Source organism: Tarenaya hassleriana, unplaced genomic scaffold (genome assembly GCF_000463585.1).
Source record: "Tarenaya hassleriana unplaced genomic scaffold, ASM46358v1 Cleome16, whole genome shotgun sequence".
NCBI lineage: Eukaryota > Viridiplantae > Streptophyta > Magnoliopsida > Brassicales > Cleomaceae > Tarenaya > Tarenaya hassleriana.
Genome location: NW_010965019.1, coordinates 1,088,409 through 1,110,231, shown reverse-complemented (window position 1 = coordinate 1,110,231; position 21,823 = coordinate 1,088,409). Strand labels below are relative to the sequence as shown.

Sequence of the window (21,823 nt, the reverse complement as noted above, 5' to 3'; positions counted from 1 at the left end):
TTCGTTTCGGTTTCGGTAAAAAATACGTTTTTATTCGGTTCTGTTCGCTTCGATTTCGGTTTTTTCAGGTTTAAAAAAATTATAATCGTTCGGTTTTGATGTCCGGTTCGGTTTAGATATGATTATATTTTATTCGGTTCGATTCGACTCGATTATTCGATTAATAACCGAAATAGCCACCTTTAATATTGATTTTTTTATTTAATGAGTTGGGATTTACATTAATACAATCTATAATATCATGTGAAAGTCACGAGGCATTCAAATCAAAATCACCGTTACCCCCACACACATATCCACAAAAATAAACAAAAAGGATTTTGTACCCTCTTATTAAATACACTTAAATATGTACTTTCAAAAGCGTTAACACTCCATTGACTCCTCTCTAGTATGTTGTGTAAAATGATTTTATAGGTTTCACAATACATATCATTTTAGATTTTTTCACCGTTTTTAAGGAAATATTAAAAAAAAAGTCACATATACCCTCATTAAATTATATTCTTATTAATAATCTATGAATTTGAATATTTATAATGAAGGATAAAATTGAAATCTTTCTTAAAAACTTATTTAGAAAATCTAAAACGATATCTATCAAAACAAAAAAAATTCTCCCAAACGATAATCCGATTGTGTTTCTCATTTTGAGGGTCAAAAATCATATTGAAACTGACTGTACTAACATCTATGGTATGTTATTAAATATTTGAAATAAAAAACAAATATATAAATAAGAAAATAATACAGAAAAATAAAACTTAGGAGAGAGGGCTCTCTGTCCCATGCAATGAAAGAAATAGCAAGCTGATTAAGACGAGCGAGAGAGAGAGAGAGAGAGAGAGAGAGAGAGAGAGAGAGAGAGAGAGGTTCTACATTTACACACGTTCTCTCTCTTCCGTTTTAGTTCAACAAACACATACTCTCTCTCTCACTTTGACATTACCCCTCTAAATATTAATTTAATTCTTATAATTCCCTTTTTAACATAAATTATATAAATTTGTTAGTTTACAACGGTATTGCTCTGTTATTCAAATAATTACATTAGTTTTTTTTTAAAAAAATTGCTAATTTAGATTTTGGATATTTCTAGTTTCAATTATTTTTAGTTTTTAAAATACATTCTTTATTGGATTTGTAAATCGATCTTACATTCGTAATCCAATCATTCTATTTAGGGGTATATGGTAGGGTCGGGCGTTTCGGTTCGATTCCGCGAACCGAACCGTTAAAACGGTATTTTTTCCGATCCGAAACCGTTGTTATTTTTCGAACAGTACCATTTTTAGAGAACCGAATTTTCCCGGAACCGAACCGAACCGAACTTTAAAAATTCCGAAAAACTGAATATTTTTAAAGGAAATCTAACATTTTTTTAATAAAACCCGGAACCGAACCGAACCGAATACAATAAAAAACCCGATTGGTACCTATTTTTGTAAAACCGAAAGAATCGAACTGATCTATTTCGTCCCGAACCTGAACCGTTTTCCGAAATGCCCACTCCTAGTATATGGTAACAAATTTACCACGAGGTGTGATTTTTCATAAAAATATTTGGAATTTTCTATATAAAAAGTATTTTTCGAAAAATAATGAAAAATTAGATATTTTCTTACAGAAATTTCCAAGTGCTTAACAATGTGTTAAGAATTTTCCTAAAAATGTATACTTTTAGGAAAATGAAAAAATTGATATATTATTTAATTTGGTAAAAAGGAAAAGAGAGAACTCAGGGCTTTTCACTTCGTCTTTTAATTCAAAAGTTGGCTTCGATTTTCAAATTAAATGTCAAATAAAATTCTCTCTTCTCTCCCTTTCTCTCTACTGATTTGTCTCTTGTGTCATCTTCCCTTTTCTCCGCTCTGATGTCCATTGCATCTCATTCTTCCATCTCAGAAACCCTAGATTAATCTAGGGTTTCCATGGTGGGTTTTGTTCTTCTACTGATCTGTAATCATAACAACTGTTCCGCCTCCTTCCTCGTTGCTTAAGCCTTTTTGCTTCCTCTGCTTTTTGCAATTTCAAAATCTGCAATTTCCTTCGCCTTCTGAGTTCGAAGTTAGCTTCTTCCTGGTTCTTTCCTTAGGGTTCTGCAACAATCTGGATCTTAGTCTCCCCCTCTGTTTTTTTTTTTTGGGATTTTGATTAAAAACTCAACTTGATTTTGGGTGTCACCATTCTCTGGAAAAACCTTTGTAAAACCCTAGTTTTGGAACGTCATTGTTGCTCTCTCTTGTCTCTTGGAAAGAGTTTAGGATTAGGATTCTCGCTCCCCCTCTTATTTCCCCCCTACTTTCAAGGGTTTTTTTTTTTCTGGGCGGTTGAGATTTTGTTTCAGAGTTCGGTCTTTCACTTGGACTCAACCACTGTTATAGGAAAAAGAACCCTAGAAGTTTCTCTCCACCATACTTGAATCCTCAGGGAGAAGCTTTCTTAGTTTTAAATGCATGGATGGGCGAGGAGCTATGGCATTCCCCGACGCACACTCTTCGTTCTACCATCTCCAGAGAGGAGCCTTCAGCGCGATCTCCGCATCCCAGGCGACGAATGCACTTCACGCGCCGCCCGGGATGAGGCCGATGTCCAACCCTAATATACCTCCGCAGTCCAATGCAGGACCTCCCTTCTCCATTGGCGAGCACAGGCACCAGGATTTTGGCCATGGCTTTCACATGGGAATGGCTTCTTCCGCGGCGACGCTGCCACCAACTCCAGCGACAGAGCCAGTGGTGAAGAAGAAGCGTGGACGGCCGCGGAAATATGCTCCTGATGGTCAGGTCTCTCTTGGGCTCTCTTCGTTGTCCTTACCTAATAAGCCTAAAAGCTCTTCCATGTCGGATCCCAATGCGCCTAAACGAGCCAGAGGCCGACCTCCGGGAACGGGAAGGAAGCAGCGTTTGGCTAATCTTGGTGAGGTTTCTATTAAAATCATGGCTTGCCATAGTTAAGCTTTGTAAATTCTGATGTAGACTTGTTAAATTGATGAACTTGGGATCTAGGGTGAAGTAAAATTGGACACTTTAGTACTGGAAGACGAGCTCAGATGTTGTTCCAGCTCTGCTGTAGGGATATTTGATATGCTTCAAGCCTTCAACTTGGCTAACCTATGTTTTTTGTTTGAAAATCTTATATATTGTACTATATCATCCACTATGTTGTTTCATAGGCGACGCTTTATCAAGAATGAGGTTAGCGAGGACCTGTAGTGTTTAAGCATGGTTTTCATCTGGGTCTCTTGGGTTGGGATTCATACTTTCCGTGTTACAAAAAAAGGGTACATCAGGCAAATAGAAAATCTGTTAGCTGGACATGAGATTCAACTCTTAGGTTATTGTTTCGTAAGCATATTCACTGAGTTGTTGTTACTAATTTGCTTACTACTAGGTGAGTGGATGAACAGTTCAGCTGGACTTGCTTTTGCACCGCATGTGATCAGTGTTGGAGTAGGGGAGGTAATGCCAATTCTTTCAAAACTTAAATCTCTGTCTATATGTTTGTGCTTCTGATATCTGTGTAATGAACTTGTTATGTTTTTGTGTGTATGTGGTTTTATGGTTGCATTTTGGAAATTATGTTTTTGGGTTTGCTGGGTACACGATGTTGGAAAATCATGAAATTGTTTCACTTTGACAATGGTGCATTAGCGGTCATACAAAAGCTGAGGGTAATAGTATTATGGTTATCTTCAGCTGATGTTGTCCAACTTACTAATTGGGTTTCAAAATGCTTCAATTAGTATTTTCCACATTGTATTCAGTCTGAAATTACTGCTCCCATGGCATGCTGATCGTGGGAAACACATTCTTGGGCTTATCCTTTCTGCAGGATATCATTTCGAAAATTCTGTCATTCTCTATGCAAAGGCCAAGGGCTGTTTGTATCATGTCTGCAACTGGAACTGTTTCTTCAGTAACGCTACATCAACCTGCATCTTCTGTGCCTTCTCTGTCATTTGAGGTTCGATCTATTCACTCAGCTCTCTTTGCACTCTCTGTTTTGAAAATGGCCATCAAGTAGCATTCTTCGTAAATGGTTGTGTATGTAGGGGCGATTTGAGATAATATGTTTGTCGGGATCTTATTTGGTGAATGAAGAGGGTGGGCCTAGAAGCCGAACTGGCGGTATTAGTGTCTCACTTTCTAGCCCTGAAGGCCGTGTGATTGGTGGTGGAGTTGGAATGCTTATAGCCGCCAGCCTCGTCCAGGTTTAGAATCTCTTCCTTAGCCTATTATTCTCCACGTTTAATTCTTGGAACGCAGTATTGTAGCTCCACCTTTCAAACTGGATTTTCACTGGTGGGTTAGATGTGAATTCTGGAAAATGATTTGGGGCTAAATTCATAGTCAAATGTATTCACTTTATGGCACCTTTTATCTGCCGAGATATGGATGATGATCTTTCACCAGGTTTCTACCACTATTCTTTATCCACATTGATCTAATGTCAAACTCTGATTTTCAGGTTGTGGCATGTAGCTTTGTATATGGAAGTTCAAAAGCCAACAAAGCAAGCAAGCAAGAGAATGGTCCAGAAGAAGAGAACGGCAATGACATTGGAACGCCGGCTGGCAGTAGTGCACCACAGCCATCAGCTCAGACACCGAACTTCTCAGCTCCTCCTACAATGGCCGGGTGGTCTGGTTCTACTGCCAGATCGCTCGACTCGAGAAACCTCCATCTCACTGATATTGACTTGACTCGTGGATGAAGGATGATGAAACTTTTCCATGTTATTTGCCTCCTTAGCTTGAAGCAGCAGCATACAGAAAGTGGGTGCTGTACATAAAATGTGTTGTAGAGTTTACTTGGATTCCCTGGGAATGATCCTCTGAAAAAATTTCCAGATTGGCCTGAGAGTTCTTGTTAGTTCCCGGGATGAAAACTCTTTCGAATTCCTAACATTTTGTTGTAATTGAAATCCTCTTCAGGGTTTAAGGCATCATATAAATCATTATTCCGGAAATCTTGTTTTCACAACCAGTACCTTGACATAACCAGCTTCTGGTGCTTGGTTCTTGTTCAACTCAGAGGAACATGCAAACATTTCGATTTTTGGCCACTGACAAATCCTGGTCTGGTTTTCATATTTCTCTTGATCTGGTTCGAAACCAAACAGGATGAAATCTAACAAAAGACAGCCTTCTGGCTCGGATGTCAGTTAAAGCCATCTCACACGCGAGTCCATCATCTAGGACATGCCCAGCAGCTTCCTTATGTCACGCTGTAATAACGAGAAGATCAGCACCAGATGTAAATCTACCAACAGAAAAAGAGATGTGGAATAATGTTGCTTTTACCTCGAGGCTAAGAGGAGAGGTCGTTGGGTAATAACGTTCAACGGCTTGACCGTTCTTGTCAACCAGAAACTTTGCAAAGTTCCACTGAATGTCGTCCCCAAAGATTTCCCATTTCCCCTTCTTCAAGAACTTGTAAAGTGGAGAAGCATTTTCCCCGTTTACTTCGATCTGGTTAAGGAAAGGAGTAAGTTTTAGTCATAAACCCTTCAATTTAGACAAGATCCCATAAACACATTTGTTCATAAAGACTGAGGTTGACAGAATTGTAATGTCTTTGAGGGCAATGAAGGAAAGTGTAAATGATGAATGTCATCATCATACTTCAAGGATCTACCTTTTCGAAAATGGGAAATTCTGAATGGAAGCGTGTACAGACGAATTCTGTAATTTCATTGTTGGTTCCCGGTTCCTCTTCACCAAACTGGTTGCAAGGAAATGCTAGAATCTCCAGACCTGCAACACAGAAAACTTCAATGGATCACATAAGAGAGCAGAGTTTGCTATTGAGACTTTTGAATTTACTCTTGAGTTTTATCAGAATATACAAATCTCGTTCCGTAAGGATCTTTGAGCAAAGGTTTATACGAAGAAGAAGACAGGATCAAGCATAAGGGTTCGATCCCTATTGCTGAACAGCAAGTACCTTTGTCTTTGTACTTGTTGTGCAATTCGTTCAATTCCGTGTAGTTTGAGTTTGTCATTCCACTGGAACAATCCGATTGATAAAACAAGAAACTTTGACACATCAATAAAAACCCAAGAAGCAACACATTGCAAACAAGTTAAAGCAACATCAAACGCTTATATGTATCTGTAAACAACATTGCCTCTACGAATAAAAACATGGTTTCCATTCGAACGGAAGTAGCTGAGAGAACAAGCGGAAATTACCACTTAGAAGCAACGTTGACAATCAAAAGGACTTTGCCTCTGTAGTTGCTTAGGTCTACACTGTTTCCCTTTGCATCCTGCGGTAAAAAAGAGGAAAATAACGTTTCACCACACCACAGCAAGTAAGAAAAAGAACAGAGAGACCAAAGTATATGGCTGAAACTCGGCAGTCAACACAAGTAAACAAAACATCCAAGCTGGGATCAATAATCATCAAATTCCCAAATGATGCTCAAGAAACTGCACATTATGCGGTAAAAGATCCGACAATACTATCTGTCTAGATCTAGTTGATAGTCTCCGAGCAACTTCTACAACTTTTTGGCAGATTTCTACATGGGAAGTTACATATTTGTGTGCTCTGTCTAAATACACACTTCACAGGAGATTTTCTCGGAACTTCCTTCGAAACGAGCCTTTTCTCTTATCGCATACATACGACATCTGATTTCGTGCCCTTTCATCAGATGAACACGAAGAATCAAGGGTTTGAGACAAAACTCCGAAACAGATTAAGAAAAACAAAAAGTTACGAAATTTCAATAAGGGAATCGAGAAATATGAACAGATCCTAGAATTAACCATTCAAAATCTCACCTTGACGATTATAGCGTACACTGATTCTGGGTCCTTAGCACCTTCAACGCTTGCCATTTTCCCTAAACGAAGAAGCAGACGCGGTAGAAGTGGAAGAAGAATAAGATGAAGAGGGACAAAGGGGATGCTCCGAAGCAGCTACGATCTATTGACACGTGTACGGTGCACAGTTGTCAAGGGGAGGCACAGAGCACACCTCTCGGTTTGATTTAAATTAAAATTTGGCATATATATAAAATCCCACCAAATTTGGCATACACACATTATATATATGTGTATATACATAACCCAGATCAAATTAATAAAAAAAAATCAAACTTTTTTTTATACAAATTAAGCGAAAATTCTGTATCCTGTAAAAGTTTATTTGTAACTAGATTTTTTTTAACTATATTAATATGCTGATATATATAATATATAATTGTTATTATAATAGAAAAGAAACCTAAACAATACATTGTTTTTGAACATTCTATAAACTCAAGATATATACTTAAATTAAATATATATATATATATATATATAATATAAATAAACTGTATATATAATGAAACGAACCCATATTCTATTATACGAATAACGCGCATATTCATCCAAATCCATTCTCATTAATTTTCACTTTTAATTTCCAATCTTCTCGAGCAAACCGCTAATACTGATATCAAAAGCATCTCTAAACCTCTGAAACTTAGAATCAGAGTGTCCGTAGATCAAAGCAGGCAAGAGCTCATACACAATATAACTCCTCATGTCTTCTCTCTCTCTTGCGCTCCTTTCCATCAGCTTCTCCACCACATTCACTCCCCTTCCCTTCACTTCCTCCTTGCTTATATACACCGAATATCTCCGGTGATCCTCCGGCAAGTGCCACGTGTACTGATAATACGCGGAGTAAGGATCGAACATCACTGGGATACAGCCTGATACCAGAGAGTCGAACACTGACTTCCTTGTCGGGCTGTCCCCCGGCGGCTGCAGACAGAACTCTGATTCCTGGAACATGTCGATTATCGTCTCTGGTTTCTCGCATCCTCCGTCTGAGCAGTTCAAGAATCTGCATTTTTCGTCGGGGAATGACTTGCACTGATCTATGATCGTCGATCTGATGCTCTCCGCCTTGCCGGGTCTTGCTGCTCCGGCGAAGCTGACCAAGCTCCGGCGAGGTTTGGTTATGATTTTAATCTGCCAGTTCGCGATATCATTGTCTGTCTGTGGGTGGAAGTATGTCGGGTGAGGTACAGCTATGTCATTGATCTGCCATGGATGACGTTCGATCAGAAGCTTGGTAGGGTTTTGCATTTCTTGGAGCTCAAGAAACCTCGACCCCCAAGAAAACTTGTCGTTTCTTCTGAAATCCCATGAGATCTTTCCCAGTACAAAGACGTGATCTTTCCCGGCGTTTCTCTTCCACGATTGCTTGGATCCGAGCCATTTGATCACCTCTATCCCTAGACTGTCCTTCACGTCCTCTGAAACGTTCTTGAAATGCCATCTCAGAACGTCGAGACCTCCGTAGAAGGGCACGTAGAACAGTTTCGCTTGGTTTTCGTCGAAAACCCTACACTGATGCTTCAGAAACCTCGAATGAAATATCGGCTCCAACGAGTATTGATGAGTTCTGTACCATCCTTTGCCGAGATTCTCCATCGGTTCACCCAGCGCATCGTTCTTGAAGTAATTGCAGAAGTTCGTCCACGGAACCATGTCTGAACACTGTCCCAACAAATCTTTGTTGAACTTTGAAGGTAAATCGTACACGTAGATGCCTTTCCCTTTACAAGATCCAGACTTATCATCGATGTTGTTCTTGTCGATTCCAGACACGAGCCACGATCTCTGCAACTGCAGATACTTGCTTAAGGCCTTCAGTGCACTCTCCTCGTCCTCGTTCTTGGAGTCGATGTATCTGAACTCTTCTTCTCCGCTCTCGATTTCCCATAGATCGAGATTCTCGTTCTTGGCTCTGCTTTCGCCGGAATCTTTCTTGTGATCCTGATCAACTACAGATCCAAGATTCTCCTTCGGGACGTCCACTGTTTTGTTATCACGATCGAGAACACGACCAAGATTCTCCTTCTGGACATACTTTGTTTTTCCGGCGCCAGAAATGGCAGTACCTCCGTCTCCTGTGGAAGTGCCATTGCCATAACCGACCGGTTTAAGGTTATCTCCGGTAACCGGAACGTGAAATCCCGGTCGAGAACCGGCAGAGAGACAGTAAAGATCGTTGAGCTTACGAGAAGAGATGCAGATATGGACGACGTTGCTGGAGACGACGGTGGACGAGGAAGACCATAAGTAGACAATGAACAGCAACAGAACCGCCAGAGGTATGCGAAAAAGAATCGATTTGCAGAAACTGGAACAGAAATGTTGAATAGAGGAACAAAGGATACGATGATGTCCTTTGTGTTTCTCTTCCTTTTCGAGTTCTGTCTTTTTGGAACTTCTCAGCCTTCTCTTTGAGACAGAGACCGCCATATTGATATCTGGTTCCGTACGTGTTCTTGGGTTTAGGGTTTTTTAAAATTTGGGGAGTTTATAGTTTTGAATCTGCATGAGACATGCACGCACGTAGCGTTGATTATATGAACGATTAGGCCAATAATTTTGCACGTCTTCTTGTACAGCTGGGTCAGTCGTATATATATATATCAGAGAAAAAATTGACCGGAGAAAATTAATTAATGTATTGGGTAATGATTAATTGCATCTTTCTAAAAGTACAAACATACAAATACATGAACCGTATCCAAGTAATTCGCATGTAAACATCTCCTCGTTTGCGTGTATCGTTAAAACACTGTGAGCCATTTTATATCGAGGAAAACGGCACGCAATCTACCTCTCTTCTGTTCAAAAACAGCAAAAACTGAATTGCCCGTGAGGATATCTTCATTCCGAGTAACCAAACCAAATATCATGCGCCAAAATATTTTTACAAGGGCACAAAACAAAGCTTACAAAACATTATTCAACATTCGTCTGTTGGTACAAATGGTTTAACCAACCGGGATAAGCACGGTTTTCTAAAACCGCTCAATCTGAATGCCACGGATCTCCATACGATCCAGCTTCTTAGGCCTCTTGTAGTTCTTCAGCAAGAGAGAGCAACAGACAACACTAACAGAAGAAGCAGCCATGGCAGCACCAGCAATCCATGGCGGCAACCTGAACCGAGTGGACGGGAATAGCACTCCCGCTGCAACGGGTATCCCGAGGAGGTTATACCCGAGAGCCCATAAGTAGTTGAGACGGATCCGGGAGAAGGTTTTCCTCGAGAGATCGATGGCTGTGATCACATCTTCCAGGTTGCTCTTCATCAGAACTATGTCAGCTGCTTCTATGGCAATGTCAGTTCCTGCACCGATTGCCATTCCTACGTCTGCAGCCACGAGGGCGGGTGAGTCATTGATCCCGTCTCCCACCATTGCCACGATCTGGCCTTCACCCTGCAAATCATGCATTTTCAAGCAACCTGGTTAGATTGATCTGTTTTTTTTAAGGCAACTATAATGGATGATCATAGGATGTCGGGTTTCGGTGTGTGGGGCCGATGTAACCTGTAGTTCCTTAATTTTCTCGGCTTTATGCTCCGGTTTGGCTTCTGCGATGACGGTTTCGATACCAACTTCCTGAGCAATGGAATGGGCAGTTCCCCAGTTGTCACCGGTCACCATGATGCTTCTTATTTTCATAGACTTGAGAATGGATATGGCTTCACGGGCGCTCGGTTTCAGAGGATCAGAAACAGCGATAACTCCGGTCAATTCATGGTTTATAGAGACAAGAACACCTGTCTGTGCCATCTCCTCGGCTTCCGCTAGCAAATCTTCAGCATCATGTGGAATATCAACTCCATAATCCAACATTAGATTCTTGTTTCCCACCATAATCTCATTCCCCTTAACAATGGCTTTTACACCGTGACCGGTGATCGACACAAAATCACGGGCTTCAGGCCATGAAGGGTTCTCTTCATCGTCTCTGAACTTCTTGGCATACTCGACAATGGCCTTCGCTAATGGATGTTCACTGTTCACCTGGTAAAAAGAAAGTAAATTGTTTTTTTTTATGAATGCTGCTAATATACGAGCTATGAATTTTTCTTTTTAATCTTCAACTGGAAAAAGGCGGATGAAAGCACCTCAGTTGCTGCAACAAGTTCATAGAACTCTCGCAGTACCATGTTCTTCAGGAGTTTTGTTGTTACGACCACTGGCTTCCCCATAGTGAGAGTTCCTGTCTTGTCAAAGACAATGCAATTTACCTACAACGTTATAGGAACCTGAAAATGTTAGATTCCATTTCCCCAAATACAAAGCGGCTAAGAAAGTTAACATTTATTTGGAGAATGTACAATGTAACCAAGTGCTAGATCGTAAGAACCAGCAACCTCAATGAATCGATTGCCCACTAACCTTATGTGCCCTTTCTAGGGCTTGCCCTCCCTTTATCAGTACACCTTGGGATGCACCGACCCCTGTACCGACCATAACAGCGGTTGGAGTGGCCAGTCCTAGAGCACATGGGCAGGCTATGACCATCACGGATATTCCAAACTGAAGAGCCAGCTCAAAGCTGTCCATTGAAGAAGGTATCCAAGATTTGGGGTACCAGTGCAGTTTCCCGGCTAAAAACCAGACAAGCCAAGTTGACATTGAGAGGAGAATCACCTGAAAATTTACGATGAGCGAGTCAGAAAAATGTTGTGCCAGTGAAAGACTCAACAAGCCATGACATTATCAGATTACTTACCAACGGAACGAAGTACTTGGAAATCCGATCAGCAAATTTCTGCACTGGAGCTTTGGCCAGCTGGGCTGACTCAACAAGCCGAACAATTTGAGCAAGAGCGCTCTCTGAGCCAACCTTTGTCACTTTCACATGCAAAACTCCATTCTCATTCACAGTGCCTCCTATTACTGCATCACCCTTTCTCTTTGCCACTGGCCTTGCCTCTCCGGTGATCATACTCTCATTAACATGACTTTGTCCATACAAAACATAACCATCTGAAGCTACTTTAGCACCAGGAACAATTTTGATCACATCGTTCTTCTGTATCAGTCGACTGTCAATCTCTTCTTCACTAATCACATTCCCCTCATCGTCTAACGTCAACAGTATTGCAGTATCAGGTGTCAAGTTCATAAGCTTTGCAATTGCTTCAGATGTTTTTCCTTTAGCTAGGACCTCCAAATATTTCCCTAGTATAATAAATGAAATGAGCATTGCACTGGTCTCGAAGAAATCTACTCCCTTGAAATCAGGAGAGGTTGCAGCTCTCAACACTGTATATACTGAATAGAAATAGGCTGCATTTGTCCCCAGTGCAATCAGCACATCCATATTAGCAGAACCCCGGCGTAAAGCCTTGTAAGAGCCAGTATAAAATCTCCAACCAATGAAAAATTGCACAGGTGTTGACAGAACCCATCTTATGATTTCTCCAATAGTGAGCATATTGATAACTTCAAAATCCAGCAAATGACCGATTCCAGGGATATACATAAAGACCATGGATGTCAAAAATACCGGTACGGTAAAGACCAAACTCCAGAGAAACGACTTATAGTACTGCTTAATCTCCTCCTTCCTTGGAGAATCTCTGCCTACTGCTCCACCCTCAGAAAATATTGATGCCCTGATATGACCAGAGGCAGTGGATTCTATCACCCGAATGAAGTTCCTCGGCCCTGTCATGTCGGGCTTGTACAGTATAGATATTTTATCAGTTCCATAGTGGATTTCAACCTCTTGGACCCCAGGAAGTGCCTCAAGAGATCTTTCAACCATTCTCATGGATTCATCGGTATACTCACCTTCAACCTTCAGAGCGATCTTACTCACATCCTCACCGGTACTCATAAGTATGGCTTCAAATCCAGCATCTTCTATTGCTTCAAGCAGTCGCTCGTAGCTGAGAACACTGGGGTCGTACTGAATTTCGGCTTCTTCGGTTGCTAATGCAACACGGGCCTTCTGTACACCATTAAGTGATTGCAGAACTCCTTCAATGGTGGATGAGCAAGAGGTACAAGTCATACCATTTATCCGTATCCTACATACTTGTGTGGACTTCTCATTCACTTCGTTTTCTATAAGTGATGCTTCGAAGCCAGCATCCTCGATAGTCTCTCGAATAGTTTCCTCCTACAAATCCCACGACCCAGATTAGAAATGGCGGAAAACTCGTGTTGCTTCTCATTTCACACAAAAGCAGAGAGCTTTAGATCCATCAAAATATTCTACTGGATATATAGAAATCGAGATCGGGCACTCAATTCCACATCAATCAACTAATTCGAGAGAAAATTCAACATGTACAAATAACCTAGTTCCCAATCAGAAGCATACAGTAAAAACACATCTACCCAAATCCACAGATACCGTAAAATATGAACTCAAATCAGAAATTGAAACTGAGATCACAGCTTACGTTCACAGAATTTGGGTAAAACAAGACTTGAGCCCGATTGTTCAGCGCATCGATGACAGCCTCACGAATCCCGGGAAGTCGCTTGATGGCCTTCTCAACGGATCCGGCGCAAGCGGAGCAAGTCATCCCGACGACTCGGAACACCGCCCTCGCCGCCACGTTACCCTCGCGATACGCCTCCTCCGCCGGAGATCCGCCGCCGCGGGAATTGCGCTTCGGCACCAGCGGGTACCGCGGGCCAAGCCCGCCGCTGTATCGCTCTTTCCGTAAGCAAGTGAGCGCCAAAACCTTGGTCGCCATGGGAGATAACCAGAATAAGCTTCGTATCCTTCGCGATCCTTCTTCTTCCTCTTCTTCTTCTTCTGGAATCTGATTAGGTTACGGCTCTAATGATGGCGGAGATTTTGAATGCTAGCTTTTTAAATAGGAATAAGAGGGAAAAAGGTTACGGTTGACCATTTGACAAAAGTTTTGGCCCCATTTAGAAATATCCAAAAAGTTTGGGGCCCATAAGAAAATCACTGTTTCACCACTTCATTTAAAAAAAATATATATATTTCCATACATTAATTAATATATTTATTCGCAAAGCATAAACAATGGTATATTAATTAATGTTATTATGCTTAACCAAACGTAAATTTATTCTATAGTTATTATATTTATTTTGTTATATTATAATAAAAATAAGATAATTAGAAATGAGCTAATTTTAGGGGGATCTTCACCCAAAATATCAATGTTCCACCTTGATTTTCTCTGATTTTCTAATTAATAATTTCCAATATTTTATTACCGTCTATATAATCTTCTTCTATTGACCATTTCCATTTTTTTTTTCGTTTAGTTTCCTCGTCGTTCATCTTCATTTCCTTAGAAGCTCGTCCAACTTGTTCATCGCTAGAATGGTACGTATTAATTGTTTTGCTTTTGCAATGTGTTACGTTATTTTTTTGTTCTTTCCTTTTCCCTTTTGTTTTTTTAATATTCATATCAAGAAATAATTAATGGGTTTAGATTAGGGGTGGGCAAAATATCCGAAAAATCCGAACCGTTCCGTTATTCGATTCGTATCTAAATCGAAAATTCGGATATCCGGAGTTTACGGATCGGATACGGATATTTATTTGGATATATTTGTTGGATACGGATCGGATACGGATATTAAAATTGAATTATCCGACATATCCGATAATTTTTGAATATTAAGATTTATTATGTTTAATGTTTTAAATTTTGAATTTTAAATATATTTGTATGTGATAAATTATAATTGTATTTGTATTTGAGTTGATTTGAAATGTTTAAATTACGAATTTTAAATTTGTGAATATTATTTATCTTAAATAGATTATATATTTTATTTACGTTTAAATTTGTTATTTAATTTAAATTTAAAATTTTATAATATTTTAGATCGGATACGGATATATGCAAATATCCGTGATTTTAACGAATATCTGAAGTTACGGATATCCGAAAATTACGGATCGCATACTGATACGGATATCTCAAAAATTGCGGATATCCAATCCGTACCTATCCCTAGTTATTATGGTTATTATGGCTTAATGATGACGTAATTCTAATATTCTTTTTTTTATTGTTGCTTCTTTCATTAAATTACGGTGTCATTTTCTTTGGACTTTTTTTTTATATATACATTTTATTTGTTAAATCGTTGGACGTGTATAGATTTGTATCCTCCACTTTCGCTTTTGGCAAGCCATAGGATTTCATTTTTTGTAAACCATTTTATAATTATATTATGATAATATTTTGTGAAATTAATATCGGTGTATTTTTTTTAGCTTTTCTCGACGAAAGTTGATTCCTTTTATACACGTGGCAGCATATTTTTTTTTTATTAAAGTCAACTTTAGGTTCGATTACAGATTGATACGCAATATCGAATATCTTAAGCTTATCCTGTCTTGTCTTGGAGGACACACAACCACACATTTTCAAGCCAAATTGACAGTTCTCCACATTTATATTATATATATATATATATATATATGTATTTACCACTGTTTTTATTTAAAAAAAAGTGTGGTTTATTTATATGTAGTTAATTATCTAGATTTTTTCATTTTTTTAACAGAAAATTTGTAAAAAAAAAAGATGAGCTTAATGTTACTGGTTATGAAAAAAATGTAAATGGGTTTATTTAATTGTTCGTGTTCTTGTTTATTTATTAAATTTATGGATTAAAAAAATAAAAAATAACAGAAATGGGAGGCGTTTCCTGTCAAATGATCAAATATAAAAACTATTGGTTTGTACGTATATATATGCATCTACGTGTATTATTTCATTTGAGCTGAATATGATTGATGATGATGATGATGATGATGATGATGATGATTGGAATTAAATAAATTTGGAAAAGGCGAATTCATCGTCGGGGATGCACGTGGACGACGAGTGCAAGATTAGGTTTCAAGAGCTGAAGGCGAAGAGGATATACAGATTCATAGTGTTCAAGGTCGACGAGAAGCTCCAGCGAGTCACCGTCGAGAAACTCGGCGGTCCCACCGAGTCGTACGACGATTTCGCCTCCGAGTTGCCCCAGGACGAGTGCCGTTACGCCGTCTTCGACTACGACTTCACCACCCTCGAGAACATGCCCCGCAGCAAGATCTTCTTCGTCGCCTGGTACGTAACACTTTGCATGCATGCATGCATGTGTGTATATATATATGTATATGTATATTATATATATAACTGCGTATAAATGATAATGGATAAAGGTCGCCGACAACATCGAAAGTGAGAAGCAAGATGCTGTACGCGAGTACAAAGGACAGGTTCAGGAGAGAGCTTGATGGTGTTCAATTCGAGCTTCAAGCCACTGATCCTAGCGAGATGACTTTCGATATAGTCAAGGAACGAGCCTTGTGATTCACATTCTTCATTATATATGTATGTATGTATATCATCACAATTTTTTTTTAACATTTATACTATTTGTTTACCCATAAAAAGAAAGACGCATATATATATTTTTTAATTTTAAATCGAATTTAACTTAAGGGTTTATGAAATGCCATACTTGAGTCCATATATATATATATATATATATATGTATATATATATATATATATATATATATGTATATATATAATATGTTTAGGGTTTTGTGCAAAAGATTCTCATAGATTAATCGTTTTGATACAAGACAATATATACAACTTAAATGGAAATACATAAGGCAACACGTTAATGAGAGAATCAAATTTAAAAAGATTTTCCGAGATTTTGTATAACCATATATTCTTATTACGTCCCCGCAAGATCGGTGTCTGATGCGAGACCGATCTTGGTACGCAAAAGATCAAACCGTTGCCTCGGGAGTGGCTTCGTCAAACCGCCGGCTAGCTGATCGGTAGAAGAAACGTGAGCAACGCAGAGTTTCTTGGCTTGGACGAGACCTCGGATGTAGTGGTAATCAATAGCAATGTGCTTCATCCGAGAGTGAAAAACTGGATTGGCCGAGAGATATGTGGCTCCGATATTATCGCAATAAATTACCGGGACATGGCTTAGTGTGACGCCAAGCTCTGAAAGAAGGGAGGTGAGCCATTGGACTTCGGACGCGGTCGAGGATACAGACTTGTACTCGGCTTCGGTGGAGGACTTTGCCGCGAAACGTTGTTTCTTGGATGATCAAGAAACTGGATTCCGGCCGAGATAGACAATGTGGGATCCGGTGGAAGTGTAATCGTCTCGGTTTCCTCCCCAATCGGCATCCGAAAATGCATGGAGGGCAAGAGTGGACGAGTTCGAGAGAAAGACTCCAAGAGACCGTGAGCCACTTAAGTACTGAAGAACACGCTTGAGCGCTTGCCAGTGATTGGTTGTTGGTCGGTGCATGAACTGTGACAGCTTATTCACAACAAAAGCAATGTCAGGTCGATGAATAAGAGGTATTGGAGCTCCCTAATACCTGCTTGTACTCCATGGGATCATCAAGCTCGGTGCCGGAATGGAGATGAAGAGCCGAGGTAGATGGAAGCGGAGTCGGAGCCGGTTTCGCTTCATTCATATGGTGTCGTGATAAGACATCACTGATATAGCGACGTTGAGTGAGGAGCAGACCCTTCGGTGTGCGATTCACCTCGACACCGAGGAAGAACGAGAGTGTGCCAAGGTCTTTTAGAGAAAACCGACTAGCGAGAGGGTCGATGAACTGCTGACCCTCCTTAGCATCATTTCCCGTGATTACGATATCATCAATGTACACCAGAAGATAGATAATGACATTTTGACGGTTAAAGATGAATAAGGAAGTGTCCGATAGAGAGTCGACAAACCCGGAAGCTACAAGGAAGCGGCATAGCTCGTTGTACCATGCCCGAGGAGTCTGCTTTAGTCCGTAGAGAGCTTTATGGAGGTTGTGTAACGCAAACGTCTTCATTCAGAGAGCCTTGAAGAAACACATTGTTGACATCAAGTTGGCGGAGGTCCCATCCTCCTGTCACCGCAATACTCAAGACCACACGAACCGTGGCTTGCTTGACAACGGGGCTGAATGTGTCGGTGAAGTCAATGCCCTGTCGTTGATGAAAACCCTTGGCGACAAGTCGAGCTTTGTACCTGTCAATGGAGCCATCAGAGAGACGCTTAGTACGAAAAACCCATTTACAACCGACCACGTTAAAGGACGGGTGCGAGGGAACGAGACTCCAAGTGCCATTACGAAGTAAGGCATTGAATTCATCCATCATCGCACTCCGCCACTTGGGATCTTTCAAGGCTTGTGACACACACGTAGGTTCCAAGTCCAGGTGTTTAGTGAAAGTAGTCGAGAGAGTGAGTTTTTGAGAGGGCTTGGTAATACAGTTTTTGGCGCGAGTGGTCATGGGGTGAGTATTTTGTGGAATTGGACAGGGTGGTGATGGCTCGGTTTGTTGTTGTGGGCTAGATATAGGCGATAGTGGTGGTATCGGTGGAGAGGGCTCGTCGGGTGAAGGGGGAGGTTGCAAAGATGAAGGAGACGAAGGTGGGCTATGTCTCTCTGAGGCAGTGGAGGCTGCATCTCGAGCAGGTGAAGGAGCCGAACTGGGGACGGTGGCGGGTGACGATGTGCGTGATGATGGCCAGACCAGAACCACAGACGAGAGAGACGGAGAGGGATACGAAGAAGAGACGGGCAGTTTTTGCTGAGAAGCCGACAAGAGCCAAGTGAAAGGAAACTCAGTCTCATGGAACTCAACATGACGGGATACATATAGCCGAGAAGTAGCTACATGAAAACAGAGAAATGCACTTTGAGTGAGAGAGTATCCCATAAAGACACACAGAGCCGATCGTGATTCGAGTTTATGACGGGTATATGGTCGAAGCCATGGATAACACAAGCAACCGAAAGAGCAAAGTTTGGAATAATTTGGTGAAGAACCGAAAAGGAGTTCAAAGGGACTACGATTTTGAAGAACCGGTGTAAGGAGTCGGTTCTCGATTCAATAGGATAAAGCCTGGATACCGAGGTTAGACTCAGAGGGTTAACTCGTGTTGCAACGCAGGTAACTAATTAACTCGTCTTCTCTCTCTCTCTATCAAAGATGATTTTCTGGAGATATTTAATTGCAAAAGTAAGTTGTGCGACTCGGTTTCGCCGTCCCTCGTCGTGTTAATGTTCTTGACCCTGATTCTATGGGTGGTGGTGCATGGCCTTCCAAATCTCATATACAATCAGTTGGATGATGTGTCTCTTGATTTGTTCCCTTGTTGATCAAGTAAACCGCAGTGGGAAAGGCAAAGGTCCAAAAATCCGAAGGAATCGAAGCTTGGGAAAGGAGAGTGAGCCCGGTCTCGACTATGTGTCAGTGTTTTCGCTCGGAAACACCATTGTGTTCCGAGGTGTGAGGAGGAGAAGTAAAATGTGAAATACCATGAGTTGACAAGAAATCTTTGAGAGCGATGAACTCTCCACCATTGTCGGAATAAAAAGTAATGATATGTGTTTGAAAACGTTTTTCCACTAGAGCCTTGAACCTAGGAAATATTTGAGACACGTGGGATTTTTGTCGAAGAGGATAAAACCATGTGTAACGTGTGAAATGATCAACAAAAATAACATAATATTTGTAGTCATCAAAAGAAGTTATCGGTGATGTCCAAACATCTGAATAAATGATATCAAGTAGGCGAGACGATGAAATTGTGGAGATTGAGAAGGGAAGCTTATGACTTTTGTTGATTGAACAAGACTCACAAGAAAATGTTTGACTCGAAACATCCGACAATGGAAGAGAAAAATGTGTAACAATAGAGCGGAGGACATCTTTAGATGGATGACCTAATCTAGAATGCCATTCGGAGAACGAAGTCTAGACACTTGAGAGTGCAAGAGCCGATGGCTTATTGGAAGATAAGAGCAGGAGATGAGGGTTTGGCCATTCATACACACCATCATTGAGGTGCCCGATTGCCACTATTGCCCCCGTGTTGAGATTTTTTACCTGAAAGAAATGAGAAAAGAATTCAACCGAAACGTTGTTAGAGAGACATAGTTTATGAATGGAGATAAGATTTTTGTGCATGGAAGGTACGCAAAGAACATTCTTAAGGGAAATGGGATAAGAGGTAGAGGGAAGGTATGAAGAACCAGTGTGTGTGATAGCAAGCCCTGAACCATCACCAATGATCACCTCATCACCGCCGTGATATGGCGAGTGAAGAGACAAATTGGCGAGGTCGGTTGTAACGTGATGGGAGGCTCCCGAATCAAGCAGCCAAGAGCTCGGTGATGGAGATGAGGCGCTGGTTGTGTATGCTGAGGGCTGCCAGGGCGACTGTCCGAATGGTGGAGAGGATTCCGCCGGGAGCCGAGGTGTAGAGGAGGGCAGCAGGCGGCAGAACTGTGCGCTGTGGCCCTGTGTCCCACACAATTGGCACTTGCCAAGATACCCACGACCTTGAGGACGAGTCGGAGCACCGCGATGTGGCTGGTGGTGCTGGCGTGAAGGCTGGCCACACGAGGACGATGGGGGCCGAGGGTTGTGAGGGCTGAGCTACGCCAAGGCGGGCGAGAGCCCTGTGCAACATGAGCCAAGATAGGCGTTTTCAGCAGAGGGACCGATACAACAAGGTCGACGTCATGGGTGAGCAGTTTTTCGTGTAGTTCGACAAAAGATATCGTCGTGTCACGAGCAAGGACGATATCCTTGACTGGCTTGTACTCCTCCCCGAGTCCACCGAGAATGAGATCAACTAGGTCTTCATAGTCCATAGGCTTGCCAAGGAGAGCAAGTTCATCAGCCTTGATCTTGAAGAAATTCATGTACTCGTCGATTGATTTTGCGCCTTTGGTGTGTCGACGCATGAGATCCTTGATAAGCTTAACATGTCCTCGACTTGAACGCCCATAAGTCGAAGCAAGGATGGCCCAGACAGCTCCAGAGGATGTGGCTGACGCCACGAGTGCCTGGCACGAGGCAGAGAGTGAGCCGAGGAGGGCTGAAAAGACCAATCTGTCTTGACGGAACCATGGTTGGTAGGTCGGGTTCGCAGTCACATCATTGTTGACAATGATGGTGGGGACAGGGACAAGATCGGGATCGAGAAAACTGTCGAGGTTGTAGCCTTGGAGGAGAGCCCTGAATTGGATGCTCCACGTGAGATAATTAGAAGCAGTGAGTTTCGCAACATTCGAAACATTCACGTTGATCAGAGGATTCTCGGGACCGTAGGGAATGATGGTGTCATTCGGAAGAGACGAGGTGGAGGAGGATGGTGCTACTCTTGGCGTGGGAGTTGCAGAGGCGGGTGGAGTGTCGGTAGCCATGGCCGAGTCGTGGCGGTGCTAGAGAAGACGTGGGAGAAAGACGGAAAAGAGGAAGAGATGGTGGAGCACAGTGTCGTTAGACAATTGTCGGCTCTGATACCATAATATGTTTAGGGTTTTGTGCAAAAGATTCTTATAGATTAATCGTATTGATACAAGACAATATATACAACTTAAATGGAAATACATAAGGCAACACGTTAATGAGAGAATCAAACTTAAAAAGATTTTCCGAGATTTTGTATAACCATATACTCCTATTAATATATGCGTCTATCCCTTAGCATCTCACATACTTTTTGAAGGACAGAATCACATACCTCTCCAAAACGTTCTCTTCCTTCACATTTAAAAAAAAAAAAAAACGGCGGTTGAACAGTCGTCAGACCAAACAAACAAAAAAGAATGTAAAACACATTACAATGATTTACAGAGTTGGTTTCAGTTAGCGTTGGAGTCTTCTTCTTCTTCATGAGGAGAGGGCTAGCTCGGCCCAGGCCAAAGAAGATGACACCAGCTCTGCCGAGATAGACAGAGTGATTCTGCTCTCGAGTTTCTCGCAGAGCTCTTGCATTGCTGGCTGGTCCTGGTCTGGGTTCATGCATTGGCTCGCCACTTCGCATATAGCCTTCAGCTCTTCCTGCTTGAAGTGGTGCTTCAGCTCCGGATCCACCAAATTCCCCATCCCATCTTCCACTTCCAGGAATTCCTTCGCCTGCAATTGCACCAACCCGTGTTTTCAGTTTCATCAGACGCAATTTTGAACCTTTCTTATCCTCTACTCGGGGGGGGGGGG

General features: G+C 41.3%; 7 protein-coding genes across 9 annotated transcripts in view; 2 read left to right on the top strand and 5 right to left on the bottom strand.

Moving 5' to 3' along the window:
* Window positions 1–1,797: 1,797 nt before the first annotated feature.
* On the top strand, window positions 1,798–4,947 carry LOC104809391 (AT-hook motif nuclear-localized protein 5). The gene is made up of 5 exons (XM_010535363.2): window positions 1,798–2,919; window positions 3,394–3,461; window positions 3,835–3,966; window positions 4,055–4,213; window positions 4,471–4,947. Exons 1-5 carry the CDS (start codon window positions 2,457–2,459, stop codon window positions 4,714–4,716), a joined length of 1,068 nt encoding a protein of 355 aa, XP_010533665.1. The 5' UTR covers window positions 1,798–2,456; the 3' UTR covers window positions 4,717–4,947.
* Window positions 4,948–4,952: 5 nt separating this feature from the next.
* Window positions 4,953–6,901, bottom strand: LOC104809390 (probable glutathione peroxidase 8). Of its 2 annotated transcripts, none has more exons than XM_010535360.1 (6): window positions 6,794–6,901; window positions 6,197–6,273; window positions 5,949–6,010; window positions 5,640–5,773; window positions 5,306–5,473; window positions 4,953–5,229 (listed from the first exon to the last, which is right to left on the bottom strand). In XM_010535360.1, exons 1-6 carry the CDS (start codon window positions 6,848–6,850, stop codon window positions 5,197–5,199), a joined length of 531 nt encoding a protein of 176 aa, XP_010533662.1. In that variant the 5' UTR covers window positions 6,851–6,901; the 3' UTR covers window positions 4,953–5,196. The 2 variants fall into 2 exon arrangements, with proteins under 2 accessions (XP_010533662.1, XP_010533663.1); XM_010535361.1 differs by having other exon boundaries at window positions 5,640–5,758.
* Window positions 6,902–7,381: 480 nt separating this feature from the next.
* On the bottom strand, window positions 7,382–9,283 carry LOC104809389 (xyloglucan-specific galacturonosyltransferase 1-like). Its single transcript, XM_010535359.1, has 2 exons — window positions 9,031–9,283; window positions 7,382–8,919 (listed from the first exon to the last, which is right to left on the bottom strand). Exons 1-2 carry the CDS (start codon window positions 9,272–9,274, stop codon window positions 7,415–7,417), a joined length of 1,749 nt encoding a protein of 582 aa, XP_010533661.1. The 5' UTR covers window positions 9,275–9,283; the 3' UTR covers window positions 7,382–7,414.
* A 378-nt stretch (window positions 9,284–9,661) lies between these two features.
* On the bottom strand, window positions 9,662–13,633 carry LOC104809387 (probable copper-transporting ATPase HMA5). The gene is made up of 6 exons (XM_010535358.1): window positions 13,236–13,633; window positions 11,552–12,949; window positions 11,215–11,469; window positions 10,941–11,063; window positions 10,357–10,836; window positions 9,662–10,245 (listed from the first exon to the last, which is right to left on the bottom strand). The coding sequence occupies exons 1-6, from the start codon at window positions 13,533–13,535 to the stop codon at window positions 9,823–9,825; spliced, it is 2,979 nt and encodes a 992-aa protein (XP_010533660.1). The 5' UTR covers window positions 13,536–13,633; the 3' UTR covers window positions 9,662–9,822.
* Window positions 13,634–14,065: 432 nt separating this feature from the next.
* Window positions 14,066–16,255, top strand: LOC104809386 (actin-depolymerizing factor 8-like). Its single transcript, XM_010535356.1, has 3 exons — window positions 14,066–14,143; window positions 15,628–15,893; window positions 15,989–16,255. Exons 1-3 carry the CDS (start codon window positions 14,141–14,143, stop codon window positions 16,137–16,139), a joined length of 420 nt encoding a protein of 139 aa, XP_010533658.1. The 5' UTR covers window positions 14,066–14,140; the 3' UTR covers window positions 16,140–16,255.
* A 649-nt stretch (window positions 16,256–16,904) lies between these two features.
* Window positions 16,905–17,655, bottom strand: LOC109116510 (uncharacterized mitochondrial protein AtMg00810-like). The gene is made up of 2 exons (XM_019202083.1): window positions 17,185–17,655; window positions 16,905–17,123 (listed from the first exon to the last, which is right to left on the bottom strand). Exons 1-2 carry the CDS (start codon window positions 17,653–17,655, stop codon window positions 16,905–16,907), a joined length of 690 nt encoding a protein of 229 aa, XP_019057628.1.
* A 3,576-nt stretch (window positions 17,656–21,231) lies between these two features.
* The window catches only part of LOC104809385 (probable LRR receptor-like serine/threonine-protein kinase At1g63430), a 4,770-nt gene continuing 4,178 nt past the window's right edge, over window positions 21,232–21,823 (bottom strand). Inside the window, exon 13 of one of the 2 annotated variants that reach the window (XM_010535354.2) lies at window positions 21,232–21,742. In XM_010535354.2, coding sequence (XP_010533656.1) covers window positions 21,497–21,742 — 246 coding nt within the window. In that variant the 3' untranslated portion in view covers window positions 21,232–21,496. The remainder of the gene's footprint in view (window positions 21,743–21,823) is intronic. The other variant, XM_010535355.2, reaches the window with a different exon arrangement.